The sequence below is a fragment of the Diabrotica undecimpunctata genome, chromosome 2, assembly GCF_040954645.1.
Source record: "Diabrotica undecimpunctata isolate CICGRU chromosome 2, icDiaUnde3, whole genome shotgun sequence".
Taxonomy (NCBI): Eukaryota; Metazoa; Arthropoda; class Insecta; order Coleoptera; family Chrysomelidae; genus Diabrotica; species Diabrotica undecimpunctata.
The window spans coordinates 9,620,808-9,642,243 of record NC_092804.1 but is presented as its reverse complement, the minus strand read 5'-3'; the positions used below and the strand labels follow the sequence as shown (position 1 = coordinate 9,642,243).

At 31.5% G+C, this 21,436-nt stretch overlaps 1 protein-coding gene across 4 annotated transcripts in view; it reads left to right on the top strand.

Moving 5' to 3' along the window:
* Nucleotides 1–21,436, top strand: part of LOC140434155 (ABC transporter G family member 23-like) — a 52,639-nt gene that overhangs the window by 6,247 nt on the left and 24,956 nt on the right. For 3 of the 4 annotated variants that reach the window (XM_072522218.1, XM_072522216.1, XM_072522217.1), the window contains exons 2-4: nucleotides 12,283–12,395; nucleotides 16,633–16,792; nucleotides 16,903–17,039. In XM_072522218.1, coding sequence (XP_072378319.1) covers nucleotides 12,286–12,395; nucleotides 16,633–16,792; nucleotides 16,903–17,039 — 407 coding nt within the window. In that variant the 5' untranslated portion in view covers nucleotides 12,283–12,285. Of the gene's footprint in view, nucleotides 1–4,745; nucleotides 4,904–12,282; nucleotides 12,396–16,632; nucleotides 16,793–16,902; nucleotides 17,040–21,436 lie in introns of those variants that run through there. The other variant, XM_072522215.1, reaches the window with a different exon arrangement.

Genomic DNA, 21,436 nt, shown 5'->3' with positions numbered 1-21,436 from the left:
TGGCAACCAGAAGGAAAGAGAAAACGAGGTAGACCGAGAAAAAGTTGGAGCAAAGGAATAAATAAAGAACTGAGAGAGAGGGCTATAGAAGGAGACCTATGGAACAACCGAACGTTATAAACCGACAAGTAGTAGTAGTGATAAAAAGTTTAGAAATCGTTGGAAGCCGTATATAAACAAATTAAAATGTTTCCCACAATTATTTTATTTTTAGTACAAGTATTTTCATTTGAAAATAAAAAGTTAAATATATTTACCAAAACCCTAATTTTAACCCGTTATCGGAGACGTCTCAAAAACGGTACACTCTAACAGACATATGGTCAATCTAACCACCACTATTTAAATTGACAAAATGTTCTAGTTTACTCTGCAGTATTTTTTACCAAAAATTAAAAGTCATATTTTAGTACTTTGAATATCTACTTTGAATATAAATTATCCTTAGCACGGTAGTAATTATTTCAGAAAAAAATTATTAAACAAGTAGGTGAAAGAAATTTACGTTAAATAACATTATGCAAGAATACTATTTATTAAAAAAAATGTAACAAAACATGCAAAACTATGAACAACGGGTTAATGATACATATATTTATTTTATACCTAAAATTTAGCAAAGTGTTAAACATTATGGGGAACACTAGTGCAGTTTTTCGTTCGTTATTCATATATCGAGCTCGACAAAAGCTATCAACATGCGGTTTGTGCCATTTTGTTACGAATTTAATCCAGTTCCATTATAATTTACAATAAATAGGTGTTTTCAATAAACATTTTGAAGAAAAACAAATTTTAATTTTTTCTATTCGAAAGTACCCTCTACCCATGACAATTAAAACTAAATGCAATTGTTTTATAGTAGATTTAAATTAAATCATCCACACTCTTTCTAATGGCATTAATTTCGTTAAAATCGGTTGATTCAAACCAAAGTTATAGGTATTTATCCACAAATACTTTCCCACTCTCCCCCACCCTTTATTTGAAAAAATAAAAAAAAGTACTTGAACAACTTTGTGCGGAATTTAGGCCTCTTTCTAGTTTACTTATTTAACACTTGGTATAATTGGGCATATTTCACAAAAAACTGGTTTTCAAATTTTTCTTCACAGGTTACGCCACTTAGCGGTTAACCCAGAAACTTGAAAGTTATTTCCAGCGATTTCTCTTGGCTACTTTTACTAGCGAATTTTTTCTCCTAAAGTTATAACATAAATAGTTTCTGATATATAGCCGAGAGATCGGCTTATTGGACCACCCGGTACATAAACGTGTTTAAGACTGATAATGACTCACGTGAAAGAAAAATGATCCGACATAGCGGAAACTAAGAGAATATTAAAAACATCAGATATAAGAACGTTGAGGTCAAGAACTGGGAAAACACTATGGAGTTATAATACAGAACAAATGATTCCAATTGAACTGAAACGAAAATTATATATAACTACCAAAAAACCGGAATGGAACTGAATGTGAAGCAGTTAAAAAGTGCAACAACGAGTGCATGTAACAAAAATAAGAATGCTTAAATGGATTAGTGGAGTGACTAGAAATGTCTAGGGGTGGCACCAATTGATGCCAAAATGAAAAATTTCTGAGAATTTAAGATATTTATAAGTACTCCAGTCACTGTGGAGGAAAAGAGGTCAATACCTCTAAATTTTTTATAACTGAATCGATTTTGCTAAAAATTTGGAATTAGGCTTATCTTACCTCCCTCTTCAAAAGTTATATATGCGCTAGGCGAGCTTTTTATTTTTAAGGGGTGAAATCACCACTTATTGAAAATAATGAAAAAAATTTATATTAAAGCATTTTATGGATTTAAATCGTGTTAAATTAAGTAATTGAAATATTGTCAATTATAATAATTATTATTGTGTACATTCTCAACCCTTAAATAATCTTAAAAACCACCCCTTTTAATAAAAATAATTGTAAAAAATCGTTTAACAGGTTCAAATGCTTTTGTAGTGCATTTATATAATCTACAATGTAATTCTCTGCTTATTTAAAATAATTTTGGTTAATTGCAACACTTCAACCCTTAAAAACTACCCCCTATGTCAAAATATATAGAAAAATCTTTTTAAACATCTTCAAAAGTTTTTAATGTACATTTATATTCAAAAATTCCTTTCTTATCAATAAAATATTTCTTGATCGGTTGCTTATTTTCAACCCTTAAAAACCACCTCTATGCTCACGAAACAAATTCCCCTTTGGTTAATGTCTAAATAAAAGAATTAAGTATACTCATGATGTTTTTATTGTAAAAAATTATGCAGGAAAATACTTTACATTAGAAAGCATACAAAATATATTTAAAAAAATAAAAATTATTTACAATATATCAAATTATTCATTGTCTGAAACGTCATTCTCGTCGTGTTCTAACTCCACCTCTTCGTCTATTGCAGGACAGTTTTGACAATTGTCGCCAGAGCATGTTTCACACGCAGCATTGCAAAATAGACCTAGTCTGCAAAAAATCATTTTCAATAGTTCTTCTGGTGCAGGTTAACTTTTCATTTTTATTGGTTGTAAAATATCATCACTCTTGAACCATCCCCAATCCGTTATATCAATCTCTTTGTTTTCAATGCATATCTGAGTGTGTAAATAAACTCTTTTGATATTATGCTCATCCAGGGCACTTACAGTTGGTACAAGACATGATAATTTAACTGCACCATTTTTAGTTGTGGCTTTAATAAAGGATTCGTATCGCATTTGTTCAAGTAATGATGAATAATCTTCGACCTTATTCATTTTGTTCATGTGGGTGTCTTTGGCAAGGACATACTGCAAAATTGTACAGTATCTCCCAGCTTCTAAAATGTCTTCGAGATCTGAAGTACTCCTGTCATTGGCACTCATTGACGGCTTGCCCACGCAACTTTAAAGGAATGTCGCTTCTCTGTGTTCGTTAGTTCTCTGAAGCAGATGTTCAGTTTAGAGTTGCTTATAATATATACATAACATATATATATATATATATATATATATATATATATATATATATATATATATATATATAATTATATATATATATAATTATGTATATATATATTATATATATATATATATATATATATATATATATATATATATATATATATATATATGTATTATATTATACATATTTGTGTGAGTGTTAGTGTGTCTGTTACCAGTTTTTCGAATATACTTGAATAAAGCATTTATATATACAGAAAAAAGTTGATGCTCCAAAATATAAATGCTCCAATTTTTTTTAAAATAACTCCGTTAATTTTTAAGCTACAGTGTCCATTAAAAAAATATTTTGAAGGTAATTTCAAAAGCTATAGTAAAGGGCCAAAGTGCTGATTACAGGTGTGTCAGCCGCTGTATCTTAAACTTCAATTGGCTATATCTCTATTATTTTTCGAGCTACAACAAAAATAAAAAAATCAAAATTTTTGTTAAGAAATAAAATACATTTTGGTATAGAACCATTTTTCACGTATCTCTTATAGTTTTAGATTTATTTTGAAAAAATGTAAATTTTTAGATAATTAAAAAAAAAGATGTTTTAATTTAAACATGATTTTTTCAAAAAATACGTATTTTAAACAGGCCAAACTTTTAAAACTTATAAATAACACTAAAAGAAAATGAATTAGAGAAGATATATGTTTAATTTCTTTTCTGATCAAAATAGTGTTACTTATACTGCTCGTTTTTTTTTTAAACGCTAGAGTAATTCAAATTCTTTACTTCGTATTTCGCTTTGTTTTAATCGAAATGGCTTTTAACATAGCTCATTTTAAAGGTTTGTTCTGGCTCTTTAAAAAGTGTTGTATAAGTTTTTATCAAAAAAGATGTCCATTTTTCGATATTTGATGTTAAATGCATCGAGTATAGTATCCCAAAAATAAAAAGTCATCTTCAAACAATTATAAATCGCTTAGTATTGTACTTATAAAACTTAATAAAAAAACAATCTCTTTGTTTTTTCATAAGATTTATTTTTGTTCATTATAGATTTTTCAATAAAACGCTTTGTTTTTGAGTTATTCGTACAAAATCATTGGAAAACATGTTTTATTTTTGCGAAAAGTTTACTTTTTCAATTGCGTATAACCCAAAAAGTATTGATTTAGCGAAAAAAATTTATATGACATTTTTTGTTTAAATTTTAATTCTCTATCAATTCCCGGAGTTATTTTAAGTGTTAAAAGTTCAACCCCCTAGATGGGATGCCAACCACCCCAGGGGTAGAAGCACACATCGGCACCATATAACTTATATTTTTTGAGTAATTTACTACCCACTGTAAAAATTTCAGATAAATCGGTGCAGTTATAAAAAATTTAAAGGGAAAATGCCACAGTAACTGGACTAAAGGTATTCATTGAGTATAATGAATAATTATATATAAATGCTTGCATATTTATTTAGTTTGTTTAATTTTTTGTTGTTTGTTATTGTCTACTAGATCCAAGTCTACTAGCGTCAACAGAATCGATAAATCAGAAATGCTACGAACCAAGTCAACAAAATTACTATTATACATTTTTTGTAGCGTAAAATGTGGTTGTTTAATGTGATTTACTCTTCCGTTTGCCATTATAAAACATTAAATTGTTGCAGTAGCCCAAAATTTAATTAGTAAAATTAGTAAAATTTTATAAACAAATTATCAGCCTTGATTTTGAATTACCTTATTAATAACTCTAATTTCTAAATTACATAAATAGTTTTTCTTTACTCTATTGTTCTTCAGTCAAATATACATGTATTTACTGTAGGTATGCCGTATGAGTTTAAATATTTGTACTTTAAATTTATTGCATTCATATTCTGAAGAAACATACTCTTCAGAACTTCTTAAGTGAGCAATATTAACAACGTGGTTATTACTTAGTGCTTGGTAAGTAAATAGATTTAACAATGACAAACTGTTTGCTATTTCCTTTTATGAACGGTTTTTCTTCTTCGATCTCATTTTATATATACTGTTGTCTCTTTTATTAATAGTTTAGTGTTCTTTTATTTCTTCTTCATATGTTCTGTGTCGTTTTTTCACTACTACTCACTCCATTTCAATTTCTAGTTGTCATCTCGTTGCCTTATTCTGCAAAAAATTTTATTTGTATGCGTTGGACTTTTTGGACGATCTTCACAGTCTTTTCTATTTGGAATATACGTTGTACATTATAAGTAACTATTTTCAAGTTTTCGTTCTTTAGGACTGCTTTTTTATTGCTGATTTACTTGTATCCTTTTCACAGATATTTTGTTTGGTTTCGACCTGAGAGATCATGTGCGTTAAATACTCTCTAATCTTCCTGCTGGGCCTTGTCCGACAATATGGTCTGTTGCTGATCTATTATACTCTATTCTCCGTTCACAAATTGTTGAGAGCACGAAATATGCCTCAAACTCATAAAACGGTCGTAAATCATAGGCGTTCCTAAGGTGTTTATTCATTAAATAATAATATAATGTTTTAATACTGTTATATATAATATTGATAATATTTTAATACTAATATATTTAGCAAAAAAACAATTAAAACTTTCACGACTAATGTTGGTTATTATATTATATTAATAAAAATAAGAATTTAACCATTAACAATTTTGTAAATAAGAATACCTTATCTCTTTGGATATTTCAATACTAATCTTCGCGTTTAATCACTTTACTAGAAAACCTGGAATTCATATCCGAAGGTACTATTCGTTGCAAGATAATTAAGATGGAATTCCCCAGATTTTTAATAATATAATTATATTCGAAACATAACTTGAAAGGGTGAAGTTATTACGAACGAAAACAATTTTTTTGTTTAGTACGTTTTTGATCGCATGTAATTTACGGCTCGTCGGTGTTTCCGCGTCTACGGCAGTAATTAGCGTCTTGAATATTTCTTTTGCGAATTATATGCAGTGCGTGAGTGATTTTTTATTCCATATACCTACGAACTTATACGTACCTTTCGCTCGTGCTCGTTTTGTTGGATTGTTTGTGATGGCTTCATCATCAACATCATCAAGTTTTACACCGGTACTGTTGCGTACAGTCAGTAAGTCTGTCTATTCACCAAGAGAGAAGACTATTGTCCTGAATGTTCACGATGCTCTGGTTTCTCAGAATCCCACAAACACTGTTCGCAACATAGTCGAAAGTTGTGCCAACATGACTGGCGTAGGAGAGTCAACTATATATAGGTTCCTATCAGAAAGAAAAAAACACGGTATAGCTAACCCAAACACAAACAAACACTTAAAGAGAGGGAAAAAGCCTATTGAAATTGATGAATTTGCCAAAAATGGTATTCGAAGGAAAATTTATGGATTTTTTTTCAAAAAAGAAATACCAAACCTAAACAAAATTTTACAAGAAGTTAGAGACGACCCGGATTTGCCTCATATCGGACGAACTAAATTGAGGCAAGTTTTAAAAGAATTAAATTTCCGGTGGGAGAAATCAGACCGAAAATCACTTTTGATTGACCGGGAGGAGATAATATGTTGGAGAAGAAATTATCTAAGATCCATACGAAAATTTCGGGCTGAAGGAAGGTCCATCTTCTACCAGAATGAAACGTGGGTAAACTCAGGTCATACTCTAAAAAAAAATTGGTCAGATAAAAATATAGGCTCCAGGCAAGCCTTTATGGAAGGTTGGTCTACTGGTATCTCCCCACCTTCTGGTAAAGGCAGTAGATTAATAATTTCTCACATTGGCAGTGAAAAAGGATTTGTTAAGCATGGTTTGTTGGAATTTTATTCCAAAAGCACAAAAGACTATCAAGAGGAGATGACAGCTGATGTTTTCGAAGAGTATTTTGAGCAAATGATTGAACACATACCACCAAATTCAATTATAGTATTAGATAATGCACCTTATCATTCACGACTAGTAGAAAGACTTCTAACGAAAGCGTGGAAGAAACAGGATATTCTTGACTGGCTGCGGAATAAGTATCTGCCTTACGAAGATGGAATGGTAAAAGCAGAACTTTTAAAAATTGCCCGGCAACACAAATCTAAGTTCAAGAAATACGTAGTTGACAAAATGGCGGAAAGGCGAAACATCACAGTCTTTAGACTGCCACTCTACCACTGCGAAATAAATCCAATTTAACTCATTTGAGCACAAATGAAAAGTTATGTGGCTAGAAAAAATACGTCATATAAAATACAAGTTGTACGTGAATTGTTATACGAGTCTTTATAACATATTACAAAACAAAACTGGAAAGATGCAGTAAGACATGTAATAAAAGAAGAACAAAAAATGTGGGATCTTGATAACATAATTGATGCGACTGTAGAGATTATTAACCTAATTATTAACCCTCAAGACTACTCGGATTCCGAAGTTGATCCTATTTATTCTGAATTTGAATAGTTTTCTAATCGTAATTATATAAGTCAAGTAATAGTAGTTGTAATCGTAAGGTATTAAAGGGGAAAGGCGCAAAATGTCGCCTGTCAAAATGTTCAATGTGTTTTAAATGTATCCATTTTTTTTTCAAATTCTGAGAAAACTAAAAAGCATTTTTGAAAAATTTAAAAGCAGAATGAAATATTTTTTAGAATAAATAAAAAGTTTCTTTTGCATGCAATATTTTCAATTAAAAATTATACTATATTTTCTCTTTTATTTTCACCCCTGTTACATAACATATTAAAATAAACACTGTAGAAGTTTTCAGGGACTTTCTGCCCTGAGTAATAATGTAATCTTTCATTCTGCGTTTAAATTTTTCAAAAATATTTATTAGTTTTCTCCGGATTCGAAAATAATGGATACATTTAAAACACATTGGAAATTTTGCCAGGCGACATTTGGCGCCTTTTTCCTTAATTAAATAAATGGATCTTTTACAAATGGCAAGAAACTTTTTATTTTTGAATAAAATAAATAAGTTTTATTAAAAAATACAATTTACATAAGTACAATTTAAAAAATATATTTATTTAGTTCAAATAAATGTTTCAATCATATACTCTACGACACTGGTCGTTCATATCTAACCATTCAAAATACCCTCGTAATAGGATTATAAGGTATTGTATTCCTTCAGACATAAGGTGGGTTAGTCGAAAACGTCTTAAACCGTCAGTTTCAGGTTGGTTTTTACTATTATATCGTATTACTTATCCTCTCTGTATTTCAGTTTTCTAATTAGGGTTAAACTTGTAGTGAGCTATCAACAAATTGTGAACCGGGTATAGTGATTTCTCTGTAATTTGTTTTTATTATTATTATAAAATCTCATTGCGAATATTTAATCCAATGGTTTCGTTTTTTTCTTTGTATCCTACGTCCATTACATGTTTCTTCCGCCTTCGGAATATATTCTTTAACTCTGGGATAAAAGAATGCTATTGCCCCATTTACCAATCCATCCCTACTGTGCTTTTCTTGTCCTGGACCATTGTATAATAAATTGAAGTACGTACCTACTATTTCTCTCCATGCATTTCCTGGATATTGCAGATTTCGTGTTTTGACTTGGCATGACTTCGTTGTTTATTATATGCTCTGTACACGTCATTTTTAAAATTACCCTATATATTCATCACTCGAATGGTTCCAGTTTCTATGTAGTCACCGAGTTAAAAATTCATGTTTTCATACTTTGCCAGACAAACTTTCAAGTCCTAATGTACCAAGTACTTTCTCACTTTATTGAAGTTTGTTTGAGCTATTTCTATTGGAACTTTAATTTTTTTGAATTAAACGTTTACGTGATTTATTATTGTGCCAATATAGTTGAGGTTATCTATTTGTTCTACAGTATTGCCGTTAATTATCAGGCTTTCATCATTATTCTAAGTTTTTGATAATCATCATAAATTTATTTTTCTTGATGTTGATTGATACTCCGTATTCTTCTACATACTTAACTACTTTGTTCGTCAGTCTCCGAAGAGGCTGCCCGCCGATATAACCATAAAGGTGGGTACACATATGCGAGCCAAACGGTATACGTACCGTACGCGTACAGATCCTTGAAAAATATTCTGCATCGTACTGATCGCATACTTATCTCGATCCATGGAAAGCGACAAACTAACAACGAACACACTTGTGCGAAATGATTCATTTTATTTATAATTTGGGTACTGATTTATGTTTCTGTTTTTGCTTGTTTAACAAAAATAAAATGTACAATAATCAGTTTACTGTTTTCTCACGTCTCTCTAGGAAGAAACACGTCATTCACACAATGTCGATTTGATGAGACAATAAAAATGTTCGCTGCGTCTAGTAAGCGCCGCCCAAACTGAAAGACGAGCTTCCTTTGAAGTCGTGGAATAAACCGCAACAATTTGGTTCGCGACGAGTCACGATGAAACAGTACGCAAGCGGTTTTTTCTGCCGTACACATTAACGAATATAGCGTTCGCATACCGTATGCATACCGTTTGCCTCGTATATGTGTACCGACCTTAACATACCTAACGCTGTTAACCGCTGTTCCATCGATATTTATTTTAAATGTTTCTCCCTCGGAAGTTGTTTTAAGTTCAGAGTATGCATTGTAACAGTATTGAAGACAATATATAAACCTGTCGCACCAGTCTTTTAATCTTAATTTCTTCTGATGCAAACGTAGTAATGCTTATTTAGTTCGCTGCTTTAATGGTATTGCATTATCTCTTAAATTATGATCCATAGAAAAAATCCATTTGATTCCATACTAAATTTTCTCCTATTTTAAAAAAACGACTTTTTTTATTACTAGCTCTTGTTCTTATAGAAACTTATCTCTTCTTTTATTATATTCTCCTAGTCCCTGATCTTCCACTATTGTTTCAGCTCTCTCCTTTCTGACTTTTACATCGAATTTGGTTATTACTATAATGATCTCTCTGTTCTTAATTAATTTCAAGGCATCTTCAATAAAAGTAGAATCACTCTTTTACATCACTGTTTCTTAAATTCTTTTTGTATCAACAATAATTACTCCTTTACATCCATATTGGTTGTCAATATTTTTAGAATAATATAAGATATCGGTTTATCGATATAAGATATCGATGTCGAAAGGTATCCTGAATTAAGGCGCTGTATCTCGCTTATTTCTAACATTTAATTCCTGATTAATGTACATAATATTTTATCGCGTTGATGCATGCTTTTGACATTTTATACTTATGGGCAAGGTTGCGCTAATTACCAATCTGGGAATCCTTGCTTCCTCATTCTTTTTCGGATCTTGGAAGAAATTATAGGAACTCGTACTTGCAATAATTTCAGTCTTTACAGTTTTTGTCGAAAAGTTGAAAATCTTCCTTAAAATTAAGATTAAAATTTTATATTTAGACCACTATTGACTCCCCCCAGAAGGTTAGAATAATAAAATTAGAGTCAGCTTGCCCCAAATTTAAGTCAAATGCTATCCCGACTGGAATAATTATGCTTTTTATATTATAATGTGTCAATACATAAAAGATATATTTATGTTGAATGACATTTTAGAACTTTGTACCTTGGCTTTACTATAGCAGTCAGTTATAAATATTTTACGTTTTAACAATTATTAATAGATTCAATTAAAAATAATGGACGAGCTTTTCGGTGAATATATATCGCAAATTGAGGTATTTGCATTTTTATGGCAATCCTTATTAGTAAAGGTTATGAAAAACGTATGCAAATCAGGCTAAATAAAGCAGGCGTGAAGAGTTTAAAACCAACAATGTGTTTACTATTAAATAAAGTAATAAAACCGCTAATTGAAAAATTTAGCCCTATATGTAGTAATCTCAAGTTTAACAATTAAATTAGAATACATTGTAAAGTGTAAAAGTGGTAAACTAAACAAGAGATTTTCATTAAGGGGCGATATAAAATTATCATTATTATCATCCCAAGTATAAAGAAGCACTGAGGAGACTCAGTTCAACAGCAGGTGCTACTGGACTATGCGACTCTGTATATAAAATGGACTAAACATGACCCATTGTTCGGTTTGTCGTATGTTGGGTGTTTTGGTTTTGGATGCTTTTGTTGTCCTGCTCTTGGCTTTTGCCTCTTCAGGACGTGGTTTGTTTTTTTTTGTTTTTGGTATTGGCACTGGCGTGTTCGTGGAATCCCTTGTGTTTGTGTTGTGGTAACCTGGTCGTCGAAGGAGCGCCTGGACAATCAGAGGTGAAAGATAATGGTGAAACGGTTCTTCTCAGAATTTTTTAATCTAAAAAATAATTAGTATATATGTGAATTTGAATTTGAGTTTATTAATTGGTAAATTAGTAACTGTATGAACGCGGCGCGACAGGGCAGCTGTGGCTGGTACCTCTGCAAATAGATAGGTATCGTTATGCAATGGGATCGGGAAACCACAGAAAACCGATCCCCCCCTGTCTAGAGCAAGCTAGAAGTGAGCATTTAATGTTAGTGACGACGGCGGTAGTAGAGAGGAGTTGCCTTCTGTATATCAATGTATTCATCAGGGAGTTCGTTGCTGGTGAGTGCCAGTAAAATAGCGGGTAGGAAAGGGAGTTTGGGTTTAGTTCTTCTTCTGAATTCATTGCCGATGGATGAGCAGGTAGCTTTAATGATATTTTGGGCTCTGAGGTTTTGGCTCCGGATGGTGCTGATCGTGTAACTCCTGCTCAGATAATTTACATTTTGGAATTATTGATACTAATTCATAAGAATCAAAGAACTTTTTATGTAACAGTGATATTCACTCACACAACACAAGAAATAAGAGACAGTTTGTGGTACCCTATCGACATTTAGAAATAAGAAGGAAGTCATCTACTGTCAGTGGTTTACTATATACTGTATAATCAACTTCCTCAAAAATTTAAAAACTTTCATTCAACTACAACTTTTAAAAACCAAGTCAAAAGTACCTAGTGACCACGTGTCCTTATACATTAGGTGAATATTACCAGAGTGTATCTGTGAATGCCCAAACTGCAACATAACCAAATTTAATATTATTTTAATTATATTACGATGTCTGTATTGTACGTTTTATATGTATTTTAATGTTTTAAATATTTTTAATGTATTGTTTCCATTTTTTGTAATGATTAATATTTATAATTTTAGTTTTGACTTGCTGTAAACCTTGTTGTAACTTACAGTCAAATAAACTATCTATCTATCTATGTTTGCACTGTTTTGTCGTCCTCTCCTTATAGAAAAATACCCATATTATATTCACAGATGTGTCTCTGAAGTATCTGTTGCTTAAAACTATAAAATTCACAAATAAAATACCTAGTATTTACTTAATGACATCAGTAATACATCTCTTTTTGGTTTTAACAGAGAATGGAAGAGAGCGACGATAACTACGCAGTGCAAATAACCGACGTAGACAAATTTTTTGGATCAAATATCGTTTTAAGTAAGCTGTGTATGAAAGTGCAACGGGGAAGAACGTGAGTATCCTTTCTGAGATTTAATTTTTATAAAATAAAACGATTAGGTTTTAGATCCAGTTCACTATCGTTAAATTAGGTTACGGAAACGAGGATATTAGTTGTTATAATCAAAATTTTGTCAAATCCAAGCGTTAATTTTGTTTATTATAAAACTTTTATCACCGGTGTGGAGTTTATAATAATATACACTCAGATGCAAAAAAACCCAACGTGGAAAATTTTAGTCAAATTCAAAGTATTTCAGTTTTTTTATATTTTTAGCCATATTTAAATGATTTTTTTAGCACACGGTGTAAAAATTTATTAATTTTAATTTAGTATAGTGAATTTTTTAATAAAATTTTGTATTTGACTTATTATACGGGGTTAATCGAAAGGTGGTTTTCTATCCTAATTTTGAAACATCCTGTGGAATAATTCCTTTAGCGGATTTTCGTAAAACCTTGTTTTTCGGTTGCAACTATGTCAGTATTATGTTTTTTGTTTCATGTGAAAATATAGGAGCGAAATGACTTTGCCACCCACAATTTACAACTTTACTTATTATTACCATTATCTTTTTTAAATATTACGATGGGAACTTTGGTGACTGATATCGAAGGGATATCATATCGACATCGCAGAAGCACTGTATTTAAAATGATTAAAAGCAACGACATGATCTTGGTTTTAATGAACAATGATAACAATAAAACATGAAAAAAGACAACTTAAATGTAACTTAACCTAAGTACGCAAATAACAAAGGTATTGCCTCTACTAGCCTCTATAACTCCCTGTAAAAGCCGGCTCATGCTTTCTATGTGGTTGCAAATATCATCTTGTTGATGTTTTCATTCTTCTTCTAGAGCCAAGCGAAGTTCGTTAGTTGAGGCTGGTGCGACTTCGCGACCTCTAATATTTCTACCAAGCATGTCCCAAACGTACTCTATCGTGTTCAGACCTGGCTACCACGCTGACCAGTTCATTTTATTCATAAAAACTTCCTCTAAATATTTTGTGTCACATATTGCAGAGTGGGGTGGCGCATTATCTTGCATTAATAGAAAATCATTAAATTTCCTCAATATACCGGTGTGCAGCCAACTCAATAAATACCATTTCAGTGTGCACCTCTCGGGAGATTCCTTCCCATACCACAGTATATTGCTTATAAGCAATATACTGTGCCCATACCATCACCGAACCCCCTCCATGGCTAACGAGCACTCCCATGAAAGCGCACTCCGTAAATATCTCTCCAATTCGACGCCATACTCATTCTCTCCCGTCTGATGAGTGAAGACAGTATCTCGACTTATCCGTAAAAAGAACATTATTCCATTGTCCTAAATTCCAATGTAAATGTTTTCTGGAAAATTGTAGTCTAGCCACTCTGTGCTGCTGTGGAAGAAATTTGGGCCCGGTTGCTGGTTTGCAAACTAAATTCATGTTATCTTCGACGAACTGTAAATACACTTACCTTATTGCCTCGAACCTCTTGAAGGCGATTTCTTGTTTGCCCCGCTGTTAAATGACGATCCCGCAAAGCATTGACTCGAATAAAACGATCATCTAAAGTGGGTGATCGACGTGCGAGCCATAATACCGCAGTTTTAAGAACGACGGTTTTACTCGCGGCTCGTTGGTGCTGATCGACTAGCGAGCAAAACGGTCATTGTCAACCGTCCACAGCTAACATATTGTGTTCAGACGAGCCAAGTAAAAAATAAAACAAACTGACGAGCCGCGAGCCAGGCTCGTAGGTATATAAAACCGCGGTATTGCAATGATACACTGACGAGCTTTACCGACGAGCCACAAAACCGCAGTTTTACTCGCCTGTCGATCATGGCCTTAAAGCGGTAGTTTTGCGCTTCCTGCCACTTCCCGCTTTACGCTTGTTTGTTCCAGTTCGTACAAAACATTCCACTACCCTTTGGATGGTAGAGCAATGAGTGTGTAGTACTCTAGCCACATATTCATAATTTCGCCTATCTTCAAACGGAAACGGCTTTCGCACAATATTCGACACTTAAAGGATCATAATCAATCATAGGTATACAAAATGCATCGAGCAAAAAGACAAAAGAGGGAATCTAATCGTTATGAAAAGGCGACCAAAAAAGTGGCCTCTGATGGCGCACATATCCGGAAATGCGAATGCGCCAAATTTAAATTTTCCGACACTTATTAACAGTAGCTATAAAATAGTTTTCAGAATGTGTCTTAGACGAGAAAATTTTAATTAAATATTAACGATAACAGTCTAAAATGTGAAACAATTGTTAAAAAACTTCAATATAAATAAGATTTCATGTGACAGTTGGGACAAATAATAACATAACCCAACTAAATTTGATTTCTTAAACAAGGAAAGACTCTCTTTCCTTGTTTAATTTGGCCTCTCAAGATGGCACTTCCTGTCTAACAATATTTTTGCCCCCACTACCTTTACATTCCCTCTTTTGTCTTTTTGCTCGATGACAAAATGTAACAGTCACCAAAGCCACCTCGTCGTATTACAAAGTAACTCCAAACTAATCATAATTAAAAAGTCCTAAATGGTGGGTGGCAAATTAATTTGGCTCTAAAAAATGAACCAAGGCAAATTTTGACATGAAACAAAAACCAAATTGCTAAGGAGACATGGTTGCAACCGCAAAATAAGGTTTTATGAAAATTCGCAAACGGAATTATTCAACAGGATGTTTCAAAGTTATTATAATAAAACCACGGTTTAATTAATCCCGTACAATAAGTCAAATATAAAATCAAAAAACTGACTATACAAAATTAAAATTTATAAATTTATACACAGTGTGCTAAAAAATCATCAAAATAGGGCTAAAAATAAAAAAAATGAAATACTTTGAATATGACCAAAATTTTCTCCGTTGCGTTTTTTTTGCATCTGAGTGTATAATAAACAAAAAATGGAAACAGTTAAATATTAACTTATAAAGCGATATTTTACTAATGCGTGTTATTTAAGAATAGAAGAATAGAAGATTATATATTAAATATAAGCTTAAAAAATGATGAGGGAAAAGTATGACTTTTATACAATATTGAAAAATAACGAATCATCAAAAAATTCGTTATTGAAATTATGGATGGTATATATATATATATATATATATATATATATATATATATATATATATATATATATATATATATATGGTATATATATATATATATATATATATATATATATATATATATATATATATATATATATATATATAATATATATATCTGCTAATAATAGAGATAATGAAGAGCCCATGGCTTATCCAAAATCTTTATATAGTTTATAAAAATCGTTTTCTAATTAAAAAACGATGGTACAGCAGGCGGTACAGTAGACTATAAATTTCGAAGATTCATATATTATGTTTTCTATATTTTTAAAATTTAAATAATAATTTTAACAAATTATATTATATTAAAATAATTCAATACATTATTATGATCGAATTCTCTCTAGCACATTAAGCTAGAAGTGACAGAAAAAAACGTGAGTCTGTGATTATTATACATAGAACTTAGAAAATTATTTATCGTAAAGCTAATTCTACTTACGGGTGTATAATTGGTTGGAGTTTAGAATACGCTAAATAGATATCCAATCGATGATGCGCATAAATATAATTTGACGCAGAAGGTCTCGATCTTGACAGTACTTTCACAACGTCAACTGATAAAAAATTGTCATTCCAGGTTAGTATTATCAGACATTTTACAGTGAAAATTTAATTTTGTATTTATTGTCATAAAAATATTTTAAATATGCCGAGATATATCGAGAAAAAACAAAGACTAATACTAAAATTATTAAATTATTTTTAATAGAAAAAGAGGGATTACGATCATGCAACTGTCAAATTTAACTAAATTGACATGCAATAATTCTCGACATTCTTAAAATCCTATATTATGTCAAAATTAGTGACGCACTGAACGAAGGGTTTGGGACAGACTGTACGTTGTTTACTTCTGACAGACCTGTCAAATTCAGACAAAATTTTAATTTAATAATAAAATATTAACAAGTATTATTTGATATTATTATATGAATTAATAAAATGTTTAAAAACAATAATTGTATTTTTCAAAATAATAATTGTATTTAACGCCATAGAAGCTTGGCTTGAAGTGTTGTTGGTGCATAGTGTTATAGTTCCATTATATGTATATCTAAATAGGGGGGATGAATATTAATTTAAAAATATTATTTGTTTGTTTCCAGATATGGATTATTGGGCGCAAGTGGCTGTGGGAAAACGACATTGCTCAAAGCAGTAGTTGGTACTTCTAAGATAGATAGCGGAGAAATCAATGTATTAGGAAAATTGATCAGCGAAGGAAATAGTGAATTTCCAGTTTCAAAACTTGGTTACATGCCACAGGTAAGAGAATTATTTAATATTTTTATATAAGTACTTTATATTTAGTAATTAACTCGTAACTAGATATATACGTATAGTAGTCCAAGAAGTTTAAGTTTTTTTATTTTTAGGATATTGCTTTGTGCGGAGAGTTCACAGTACAAGATGCTATATTTTATTTTGGACGTCTTTTCGGCATGGAACATAAAGTTATATTGGAAAGATATGATAAACTGTATAATTTATTAGACCTACCACCACATAACAGGTAAATATTAGTATTAGATACGAATGAATAGATTTACTGCCAAAAAAGAACATTTTAACAAAAAATGATCAAAATAATATTAAATTAATAATTATTTGTTATATTTAACTATTGTGTTCGTTGGAAAGTAGTTGATTAATTGATTTTATTTATATATTATAACTATAAAGTCACATTGAAAGGGGGATTGTAGATCTAATGAACTGATTAGAACCATTAAGAAGAGCTGGAACCGTACGTGAACTGTTACAAACCAATAAAACAACGAACAGCTTCCTATTTGAGACGTAAAGAGAAACGATAATATAAAATATTGAGATTGATTTTACTGGCCAGTTTTGCAAGAAAATAAATAAAAAGAAGAAGAGTGAAGTATTAAAATTTTATTATATACTTCATAATTTCTATTTAAATTAGAAATAATTAATCATGCGATTCAATTTGTCTTGGAGAAGGATATCAAGAGGGCCTTAATCTTGTCTGATTTCTAAGAGTGCTATCCAAAAGATAGGTAAAACATCTTACTCAATGGAAACTGAACATACCTCTATTATCACCAAAAGGGGCATTATAGAAGCCAATCAACAGAACATTAGTATTACTCTGGCTTGGATTCCAGGGCATTCGGATATTAAGGGCAATTGTGTTGCAGACAAATTGGCAAATATAGGAAGATCACTAAAAATGCCAGCCAAAGTTAAACTGCATTATTCAAACTACTTATTTTATATTAAAACGTTAATTTGGACTCGATGGGCGCAAGAATGGAATTCAAACAGATCAAAAGGGTCGTTTTATAGTAAAAGAGTCAATAAATGGAACAAATCACCATGGTTCAATCAAATATTATTATCAGTTCATATTATCCTAGAGTGTCCAATAAACGTTTCTCCAAATTTTGACCTCTACAAAGAATTGATTAAAACAAAACTATAAACTCCTATAGAGATTTGCTCTCTCCTATCCAATCTTAATTCTCAAAGACTAAATTTGTTGATTACCTTTCTTAATCTAGCCAAAATCAATCTATAATATATTCCTATCTTATCTACTATAACATTACCTTACAAATTCCTCTCTTTTTTTACACCTGGGTTCTCTATCATCCGTTGGTAGAAAAAAAATGAAGAACTTGGACAGTCCACAGTAAAGTAGTTATTGAATTAAGTAGATAGCTGCAGAAGAGGTTGCTGTGGAACTCTGAGGACCTCATCACTTATTTTATATATAAATAACTAAAAAGCACCTATTAGAAAAGAAAATACTAGACTTAGTAGAAAAAGAGTGGTTGCTACCCCCAAGCGAGAAAAGTTTTATCCTGTCTTGAATTGTCTTTCCTATACTAACTGTCTGGCCCAAGAAGAAGAAGTTTCAAAATAGTGTTCATTCAATATAAAATAATTTCAATTTAATTTTATATGGGGATATTCGATTGTCTAGAGCAAGTTGGGAATATCCCCCCTGAATTAGCTGGGCAAATTATCCCCAGGGATATTACATAATAAAGGAAGAAGAAGAAGAAGAGATAGTATTTTCTTGATTTAAATTCATCTATAAGAAAACAACTGTCAAAGCGTATAGACGCATTTCAAAGTTTCTCCTTTGATATATATAGATAATAAGGCTATTACTAATAATCCTTTGTTTGTAACCCGATCCTACCGCATACATACTTAATAGTAATAAAATACACGACACGGTTCCTCCAGCCGAAAATGGAGACCACTAACACTAACCTCGATCCTGATAAACCTCCTGACCCCCCGCCTGATTTAAGTGGAAAAAAAATTAATAACCAATATAATATATATGATTCCGGTCCTTTCGAAGTATATGTACAGGGAAAAGACAAAAATATAGGGAATTTTCACATCTTAAGTATTGCTAAAACAATATTTAACCTAAACCTACAGCAAATTATTAAATTTAACCGTAAAGGGAAAAACCGGTTAGGTGTTGTTTTTAAAGATTTTAAATCGGCAAATCTATTTGTGAATGATAAGAGATGGGAAAGTTTACAATATGATGTCTTTATCCCAAATCACAATGTCACATGTAAGGGTATAATAAGGAACATATGTAAAGAAATATCTGAAGTAGAAATTAAAAATGCAATCGAAACAAAATTAGTATCCTGTAAAGTAATTGACATAAAAAGACTAAATAGGAGAATTATCGAAGAGGGAAAAGAACAAAACTATGTACCAACAACCACCATATGCGTAACATTTACAGGAAAAGCACTGCCCAGGGAGGTGCTTGTGTATGGATTACCCATGAGGGTTATTCCATATGTCAGCCCAGTCCTAATGTGTGGAAACTGCCTGTTATATGGTCACAGTAATAATCAATGTAGAGGGAACCCAAAGTGCCAGAACTGTGGGAAAAACCAACACGGGGAAGCCTCGAATTGTGAAACATACTGCATACACTGTAAAAATTATGATCATATCTCTAAAGATAAAAAATGTAAAGAATTCCAAAGGCAAAAAGAAATAAAAGCCCTAATGTCTTTCTCTAACATCTCATATTATGAAGCAAACATGCAAATACCGAAAAATGAAAACAGGGAATACTCTTTGAACAAAGAGAATTTTCCTGTCTTGCATACAGAATCCAAGCCTAATAATATAATAGATATCACAGAAAGAAGAATAGAAGCCATAAAGAATGACACAAGTATACCAAAATATAACCAAATCGTCAAATCTCAACCCACCAAAAGAAGGAAACCAAACATGACAGGATATGACAAAAAACAACATAGTGCTCAATTAATTAATCCGGAGGGAAGATTGAACTGGGCAACAAATTCTCAATCAATGCCATCAACATCAAAAGGATACAGTGCAAATAAGGAAACTGAACATGGAATCTCCCATGCAATGTCATTACTACCACCACAACATAAAGAGATGGTACTATCTTTTGTAAACAACTTGCTAAGAAACTTATACCCTAACTCATCTAATGTATCACAATATAAAACAATTAAAAGCAGCTCAACAAATAACATAACCTATGAGTTAATGGAAGATGGGACAGTATCTGATGCTTCAGAATACTAAGCCCAAAATAAAAATAAAAAATAAAGCTTTCACTCCTTTGACTATAATACAATGGAATATGAGATCATATAATGCTAATGTGGATAACTTAAAAATAATTATCAAAGAATACAATCCTGACATATTATTGCTAAATGAAACATGGTTAAATAATAACCATATAATCAGATGCAAGGGCTATCAAGTAATTAGAGATGATAGAGATGATTCATATGGTGGTATAGCCATCCTTATTAGGAATGAAGTAGAATTTTATGAAATATCTGTATGTAATAAATTTAATAACAACTCTCAACTGCAAGCAATCTTCCTACCTAAATTCCAAATTAACCTACTTAATGCCTATTTCCCTAATGCAAATACCATATCTAAACAAAAATGGATAAAACTGATCCAGGAAATCAACAAACCAGTAATAATAATGGGAGACCTGAACGCCAAGCATGAGGCTTGGGGTAGCCCTTGTAATAATTCCAATGGGAGAAACATCTTCCAAACATTAGATGAGCTGGAACTAGTTTTTTTAAATAATGGTTCATATACCAGAATAGCACCACCTCCAAAAAGATCATCAGCTGTGGATCTAACAATAACATCTAAGAATATTGCTACCAGATCATCATGGCAAATAATTCCTGACCTAGGATTTAGTGATCACCTACCCACAATGTGCAAAATTGGTGTCCAAAACATTACCATCCACATGCCACCAAGGAATAACAGAAACTTCAAAAAAGCTAATTGGAACCAATATACCTCAGTATTAGAGTCATCATTTACATCATTTCCAGGGGAGAACTACCGATCATTTGCAGATCTAATAAATGAAGCTGCACAGTTGTCCATCCCATTGTACAAATCAAATGTTAATAAACAGTATCATATCCCATGGTGGGACGAATCTTGCGCTGAAGTCATTAAAGACAGAATTAAGGCAACAAAGCAATTCCAATCAACACCCAACTTACAAAATTATTTAATAGTAAAAAACAAATGTGCTATAGCTAGAAGATTCCTTAAAGAAAAAAGAAAGAATAATTTTAGGAAATTTGCAGAAGGTCTTAATAGAAACTCGCCAATCAAGACAATATGGGATAAAGTTAGGAAAATAGCTGGATATGGTAATAGCCCAATTAACTCCCTTCCTGATCCTAATATGGCACAAGACATACTGAATTCCTTGGCTCCTCCCAGTATACATTTACATCAACAAAGTATACAAACTAGCAATACAAGTTCCCCTTTTACCTTTAATGAATACAAATTCATAATCAATTCTAAAAAGGAATCTGCTACGGGACTTGACTTAATTTCATACTCTATGATTAG